Source organism: Rhinolophus ferrumequinum, chromosome X (genome assembly GCF_004115265.2).
Source record: "Rhinolophus ferrumequinum isolate MPI-CBG mRhiFer1 chromosome X, mRhiFer1_v1.p, whole genome shotgun sequence".
NCBI classification, from domain to species: domain Eukaryota; kingdom Metazoa; phylum Chordata; class Mammalia; order Chiroptera; family Rhinolophidae; genus Rhinolophus; species Rhinolophus ferrumequinum.
This window is the reverse complement of record NC_046284.1, coordinates 59,912,579-59,921,155: the sequence shown is the minus strand read 5'-3', so window position 1 is coordinate 59,921,155 and position 8,577 is coordinate 59,912,579. Positions and strand designations below refer to the sequence as shown.

The following is an 8,577-nucleotide window of genomic DNA, read 5'->3' as shown; positions in this document are numbered from 1 at the left end:
TCACACTTAAAGAAAATCCTTTACATGTATAATGCTAACAGCTTTTTGAAGATCAGTACAAACATAATTTTGATTTTTCCCAATAAAAATATTAAAATTATATTGAGCACTCACTGAGAATCACACACTGATCTATGTACTGACTAGAATGATGAATAAGACACAGTCCCTTCTATATAGATATAATTGTGAAATAGTTTAAAATATGTTACCTTTGAAGATTTGAAACACACTTAACTCCAATCAGATGATCAAAGATTATTCTTAGGCTACATACAGGGGGTGCCAAAAAAATGTATACACATTTTAAGAAAAAAACTGTATTAAAATTGAAATAAACAATATACACCAATAATACAAGATGAATACAAGTCACATTTGACTTCTGCAATTACAAGAGGTGCTCAAAGTGGTTACCATCAGCATAATTTTAATACAGTTTTTTCCTTTATTAAAAAGTGTATACATTTTTTTGGCACCCTCTGTATATGAAAAACGTTATAATATAATCAAACATATCATCTCTCCAAAAAATGTTTGGTAATGGATGGGTGGTATACAGTTATGTGATAACATTTGAACATGTACATGAGCCATGTGATTCTTTCTGCCTTTCCAAATTACCCAGGCTCAATAATTAAAAGTCTCAACGAATTAATTTATGGAACAATATCAATATTTACCTAGTAATTATTTCCAATAAAGGCACTTGGCTAAGACAATTTTATACCCAAGTCCTTTCAAATATTAAAGGAATAAATCAATCTTGAGTTACTCAAATATTTTCAGAGTATAATAAAGGAATGCTTCCTGTTCATATTACAAAGGTAATAGAATTCTAATCCTGAAATTCAAACTAATCTATATAGTATAACAAAGTAATACAATATAAAACAAGACTGAAAATCACTTATAAAAGAGTAGATGTGGTAAAACGGATTTTCATTTCCAATAGTTCACTCTCTCCCTGTTATAGAATTATACATCTATGTCCTTTGCCATGTGACTTTCCAGTAAATTATATTGAAGTGTGCGTGTTTTATTTTCTTACCCCATTGATGTTAGGCTTAGCCTTGTGAGTTGCTTGGGTCAAAGGCATAAATAAAAATTGACTTTTAATCTGTTTGTTTGACTTGCTTGACCTCTCCTCTAGTGCTCCTGTGATCTGCTAAAAGAAGATCATATCCCAGTAGCTTCTGCCACCTTCAGGCTTGGCCTGAGAATGAAGACATGCAGCTGACCTGAATCTCACCTTAAGCCTGGAGTCCAGCATGGCCTAGTGAAACCCATGAGTTTCAGAGTAAGTGTATTTGTTTTAGCACATTGAGATCTGAAGGTTGTTTGTAAAATGGATGAAACTTTTTAATGCAGTATCATAAGGCTCATCACATTCCCCTCGCTTCCCCACTATTGATATAATTCCTTGCCCCAAATCAAACAGAGGCATCATATTAAGAATAATATAATCTAAAATGATACCAGTAATTCCCACTACAAGGTGGTGTCCATATTTTAACTTGATTTCTTATTTCTCTCTTGAAGGGATAATTAAACATTTTGTAGCTTACTCCTTATTAGCTAAATGACCTTGGGGAAGTAATTTGAACTTCAGTGCTCCGGTTTTCTCATCTGTAAAATGGGAAATGTAATAATACCTATTTCCCCATATGGAAGAACTTTGGCTCCCAGAGTTCTTATTCTGACCTACCGTGTTTCCCCGAAAATAAGACTGCGTCTTATATTAATTTTTGCTCCAAAAGATGCATTAGATCTTATGTTCAGGGAATGTCATCCTAAAAAATCATGCTGCGGCTTATTTTCCAGTTAGGTCTTATTCTCGGGGAAACATGGTATTATAGGTTGCTGCCATGCTTTGGTGCTTCACTTTTATAGAAAAGGTTCAGCTTTTCTATAATCTAAGGAGATTCTTGATAGTGTGTTTATTCTTTTGAATTTTTTGAGGTTCCCCCTTTGCTATTTTGTGAAGGCTTTTACTTTAGTGTCCATCTGGGACATGAGAAATGTATTTAGATAGGCATGCTTCAACAGCATTTGGTTTGTGGTTCTCCGCCATTCTTTCTGAATGTCAACAGCTATCAAGGACACTTGTTCTTCTCCCTTAGGTTGCTTATTCTAACTTTGCTCCTATATAGGGGCTAAATATCTTGGCAATTCCTTACTTGGAAGAAGAGGAGGTTGCATTGACTCAGTTGACTAAATCAAGACTTTGTTTTAACTACACAAAAATTCACAATCCTTTTATGAAAACATGCACTGTAAATTAAATTGACTAATAAACAGTAAATGAGGAAAATACACATTTAACACATATTTACAGTTAAAATTGAATAGCCTTAATACAAAAGACCATAGAAATCCATAGAAAATGGCAAATACCAAAATAGAAAAATTGTAAAAGTTTGTGAAAAAGAAATGCAAAAAAAAAAAAAATTCTTGAAAATATTTTGTATTTCTTCCATATATGGTATAAAAGGGTATCGTACTTGCAAACATAAATATTAGCAGACTCCACTGTTGATTAAGATGTAGGGAAATGGACACTATCACACCATGTTGCTGGGCAGGCAAATTGGTACAACTTTTCAGGATTACCAACTGGGGATATGTACTTGAATCAGTTAAAATTAAGTTTAGCTGTAACAGAGACCCCCCAAATAAAATAGCATTTAAATATAGTAGTTTATTTTTCCCATAAGCATTTTTAATCCAAGATTAAATATCCAATTAAAAAAAGAACTTCTTAAAACGATATAATAATGGGGAGTGACATCAGCATCATGGCAGCATAAGTAGTTCCTCGTTTGTATCTGCTTTTTAAACTAATTATACTCCCATAACTGAACAAAAGTGAGTCTGCACCTTACACAAAGGGACCTGGAAGGTTTCGACCCACCTGTGCACCTAAAAATAAACAAACAAAACCTTGGTGAGGGATTCAGATCCAAGGGAGTTGACAAACTGGCCCCACCCCCACTCCCCACAAAGTAGGGGGGGTAACTGGATAGTGAAAACCTGGACAGACACCCTTGGGTGAGAGAAAATTTGTAGAAGTCCAGCCTGCCTGCCTGAGGAGAGATTCCAGAATGCCATGGGATCAGGATACAGATGAGTTCAACACAGAAGAGAGGGAAGAATTTGCCAAGTATGCCTCCCTCCCTGGGGGTGATACTGTAAGGCGATAAGCTTTTGGTGGCAGCAGTGCTGCCATTTCTGAGAGAAGAAGTAGAAATCAGAGATCTCTCACCAGGAATAGGTGGAAAACGAAAGTGGTTAGTGACTTCCCAGCTATTCCAGTTGTATGGGTTGCAACTGCAGAAATATATTTCTCTCCAGCAGTACCTAGGTTTCTGAGAAGAAACTTCCATGACTAGGTGGAAGGAGAAGAAAGGGAAGGATGCAGATAAGAATGGCAAAGGTCATTAAATGAATGCATTTTGTGCTTCTTGCTTAGCAGGAGGTTTGCTCACAAACCTCTGGGAGTACCTAGCTCAAGGGTCTTCCCACCAGGCCCATGGCCACCCCCAAAGCTCCAAGTGCAAAGCCCAAGCCACCCCCACTCTGCTGCTGTTTCCTTGTGTGTGATCTTGAGTACATCCCAGAGAGCCAGTTCAGGTAGACATAGAGGGGTCTCAGATAATAGGCCAAGGTTGGTGGGCATGGGAGAAACCACAAACTTAAGCTATAGCACTGCCTTCTGAAATACAAAAGAAGGTTATTAATAGTCAAACTATTGAATTGTAAGAACCAAATAAAACATAAAAGCTTAGATAAGCAGGTATCTGCTACTTAAAATGCAAAACCAGAAGTGCATACCTATAAACATTATTAAAAATCAAGGAAATATGGTATCACAAAAAGAAAATAATAATTACCAAGCAACAAAGCTCAAATGCATAGAATATTACAAGCTAATTGATACAGAATATAAATATATGTGGTATCTGAAACAAATAATGAACAAACAAAATAAAACAAAACCAGATGCATAGAAACAGATGGTCAATAGAGGTAATATAGTCAATAATATTGTGATAAGTTTACATGGTGACAGACGATTTCTAGACTTAGTGCTGTGATCACATTGTAAGGTATACAAATGTTGAATCATTATGATGTACACCTGAAACTAATATAATATTGTATGCCAACTATACTTACATTTTAAAAACTTAAATAATTTAAAATAGCTGTTATAAAGAAATTCAATGAGCTAAAAGAAAACTCAGAAAGACAATTGAATAAAAGCAGGAATAAAATAAATGAACAGAGGAGTTATTTTACCAAAGAGATTGAAATTATAAAAAAGAACCAAACAAAAATTTGGGACCTGAAGAATTGATTGAGTGAGTTGAAGATTGCAATAGAGAACATTGTAACAGGAATGACCAGATGGAACAAAGAATCAATGACTCGAAGGATATGAACATAGACATAGTTCAATTAGAATGGGAGCTAAAACTAAGACTTCAAAAAATGAAGAAACACTTGGAGAGCTATTGGACTCCACCAGAAAGGTTAGTATTAGAATAATTGGTGTTTCAGATTGAAAAAGGAGAAGGGGGAATAAAGTATATTTAAAGAAATAATAGCTCAGAACTTCCAAAACCTGGGGTACGACTTTGACATACAAGCTTATAAAACTAACAGAGAACCCTATTATCTCAATACAAAAAGACCTTCTCCAAGACACATTATAATGAAACTCTCAAAAATCAATGAAAAAGAAAGAATCTTAAAGGACAAAATAAAGTAACCTACAAAGAAACCCCAATTAGGCTATCAGTGGATTTCTCAAAAGACACTCAACAGGCTAGGAGAGAATGGAATGACACATTCAAACTGTTGAAATATAAATATGACAGCCAAGAATACTTTATCCAGTAAAGTTGTCCTTCAGATATGAAAAAGAAATAAAAGCTTTCCCAAACAAAAGCTGAGGGAGTTCACCACTACCAGACCTGCCTTGCAAGAAATTTTGAAAAGAGATCTTCCAGCTGAAATGAAAACAAGTTTATTGGCAACATAAAACATATGAAAGTATACAACACACGGGTAAAGGTAAAAAATAGACTGTCAGAATTAGAAAACTGTAACTATATTAGGATGATGTATTAATTATTTAACTGTAGTATAAAGGTTAAAGGAAAGAGTATTAAATGTAGCTACTATACTTTCATACACAGGAAGTTCTTTCAGCTCTAAGACACATATAGATTCAAAGTGAAGAGATAGAAGAAAATATTCCTTGCAAGTGGACACCAAAGAAAGTTGAAGTAGTCATACTTATATCAAATAAAATAGACTTTAAGCCAAAAATGGTAACAAGAGACAAAGAAGGTCATTATATAATGATTAAGGGGTGAACCCATTGAGAATACATAACAATCATAAATATGTATGCATCTAACATCAGAACACACAGATATACTAAGCAATTACTAATGTATATGAAGGGAGATATAGACAAAAATACAATAGTTGGGGACTTGAATACTCCACTTTCAACAATAGGTAGATTATCCAGACAGAAAACCATCAAGGAAAGTTGGAATTGCATCTTGCTTTAGAATAAATGGTACTGACAGACATAGTATATACCACATTCCACACCAGAGCAGCAGAATACAGTTTTCTCAAGGGCACACAGAACATTCCCCAGGATAGAAAATATTATAAGACAAAAAAAACAAGTCTTAGCAAATTAAGAAGAATTAAATCATACCACCTGTCTTTTCTGATGACAGTGGTATGAAACTAGAAACAACAATAAGAGAAAATCTGGAAAAACTACAAATTTGTGGAAACTAAACAACACATTCCTGAACAACCAAAGGGTCAAAGAAGAAATGAAAAGGGAAATAAAAAATATCTCAAAACAAATGAAAACGAAAGCACAACACACCAAAACCTATGGCATGGTGCAAAAGTACTTTTTGAGGGGAAAGTTTATATCAATAAATGCATATACTAAGAAATTAGAAAGATCTCAACTAAACAACATCATTTTATGCCTCACAAAACTAGAGAAAGAACAAATTAAGCCCAAAGTTAGCAGAAGGAAGGATATAATACAGATCAGAGTGGAAATAAATAAAATGAAGACCAGAAAAACAATAAAAAGGATGAATAGAAAAAACAAACAAACAAAGGACCAACAGAAGTAAGAGCTATTTTTTTAAAAAGATAAACAAAATTGACAAACCTTTAACCAGACTTAGAAAAAAAGAGTTTCAATATATAAAATTACAAATGAAAGAGGAGAGACTCCAACTGATACTACAGAAACACATGGGATCAAAGGGACTACTATGAACAAATATATACCACTAAAATGGATAACCCAGAAGAAATGAATGAACTCCTAAAAACACACAATCTACCAAGACTGAATCAGGAAGAAATAGAAAATCTGAAGAGACAGAAAATGAGTGAACAGATTAAATCAGTAATCAGAAACTTACCAACAATATAGACAATAATATTGTGTGATAACCACTAAACTTTCTATGAAGCTAGAACTTAATTATTCTAACCACTCAAAATAAATGACAATTATATAATGTGATAGAAGTGCTAATTATCACTACAATGACAATCATATTACAATATACAAATGTATCAAATAAGCATGTTGTACACCTTAAATTTACAAAATGTTATATGTCAAATATATTTCATTTGAAAAGTAACACAATATCCTTAGAAGGATGAGAATGTCCCATGATATTCCCAATATCCCATGAAACAGGAATAGACTGTTATGAAAATAGGAAAAAACAAAACAGGGTTCTCTAAAATATCAGAAGACCAGTTAGTACCAAAACAGCATTTCTGAATGACATTAGTCTGTGGAATAGGGTAGCAACTACCAGCTTTAGAATTGGATTGTGCTCAATAAAAATATAATAATTGAAGAATTCATGTTATATCCATTTAATGAGAAAAGACGAAATAGAAATAACTGTGTTGATATTTAAAAAGTAAATAAAAAACAAGTCATATTAAGCAAAATTAGGTTATAGAAGAGTGTATATAGTGCGTGTGTGTATTTATAAATATATCACATATATGTAAAAATAATCAAAGATATGTATATTTGATTGGTTTTCTCTTGGATTTGGGGGATTTATTTTTATTTATATTTTGGGGTAATATTTTGTTTTTATACTTATATGCACTTATTATTTATTTTATCATTTAATAGATACTATTGAAAAACTTGAGCTTCCAGGCAAAACAATTTTTAAATGAATATGTATTAAAGATTTTATTTACTTCATTATTAATGAGGAAAACAGACAGCTATTACAAACTAAAAGGAGAAAGCAGAGGATGATGGCAGGAAAATTTGGTAACAACTTCTATACAGACCAATTTGACAACTTCTATCAAAATTTTACACACTTTTTGATCAAGCAATTTTGCTTTTAACACGTTTCCTACACATATATAGGTGCAAAATGACATATATAAAGTTAATCATTGTAGCATTGTTTTTTTTTTTTTTTTTTTTTTTTTTTTTTTTTTTTTTTTTTTTTTTTTTTACAGAGGTCTTTTATTTTTTTACACTTATGCCATGAATTCATAGGAAATGGGTTCCAGCAACTCAGGCTCCTTTCCGTTGGTTCTCACAAAGTGTGCTTCTCTGGGTGGGGCAGGCTGGCGTTTCAGTTGAACCCAGGTACCTTTCTCTTTGGCTTCCTTCTTTTTCTGATCATTTTCCTTCACCCATTTCAGGAAGCTATCTCGGCTCTTAGAGTGCTTAATATGTTCAATACAAACATTAATTCTCTTGGCAAGAATCTTGCCCTTGACTTGTTTGTTTACAACAATGCCAACTGCATGCTGAGTAACATTGTAGACCCTTCCCGTTTTGCCATGGTAACATTTGTGGGGCATTCTTTTTTGAACAGTGCCCATTCCCTTGATGTCTACAATATCACCTTTCTTGTAGATTCGCATGTATGTGGCCAAAGGAACAACTCCATGTTTTCTAAAAGGCCTAGAGAACATATAGCGGGTGCCTCTCCTCTTTCCCTTTGTTTTGGTCATTTTGAGGAATTACTGGAAGATGGCGGTCCTGGCCGAAAAGGCTGTAGCAAATTTACCACCAGTGAGGGACTAGTTAAATACATTGTGAAACAGACACATTGTGAAATAGAATATGACAGATCCGTTTTTAAAAAAACTCTCTAGAAACTAATATGGAAAGCTTTCCAAATAAATAGTTAAATAAAAAAAATTGTATGAAGAAATAAATACATGTATTTGCTTATATATGCATAAAATATCTATGAAAGAATACACACAAAACTAAGAATACAAAAAACAGGAAAGAGAGGCAGAAGGGATACATTTTATTTATATATATTTATGCCTTTGAATTCATATAAATGTATTATCTATTGAAAAGTTCGATTAAAAAAAGAAAAAAGGGGAAAGCAGAGAATCACAGATTTATTAATGTTATATTTTCACAAATAAATAAAACGAAAATATGTCTGTTAAAATGAAATAAAATATAGAAGCCAAAAATAAATGAAAAGTTCAGGTCAG

General features: G+C 33.1%; 1 protein-coding gene across 1 annotated transcript; it reads right to left on the bottom strand.

Moving 5' to 3' along the window:
• Positions 1-7,577: 7,577 nt before the first annotated feature.
• Positions 7,578-8,096, bottom strand: LOC117026286 (60S ribosomal protein L21-like). Its single transcript, XM_033112970.1, has one exon. The coding sequence runs from the start codon at positions 8,071-8,073 to the stop codon at positions 7,591-7,593; it is 483 nt and encodes a 160-aa protein (XP_032968861.1). The 5' UTR covers positions 8,074-8,096; the 3' UTR covers positions 7,578-7,590.
• Positions 8,097-8,577: the final 481 nt, after the last annotated feature.

What these genes read in the sequence shown, in the direction of transcription:
- LOC117026286 (XM_033112970.1), bottom strand. Translation starts at nt 8,073, where the DNA reads ATGACCAAAACAAAGGGAAAGAGGAGAGGCACCCGCTATATGTTCTCT.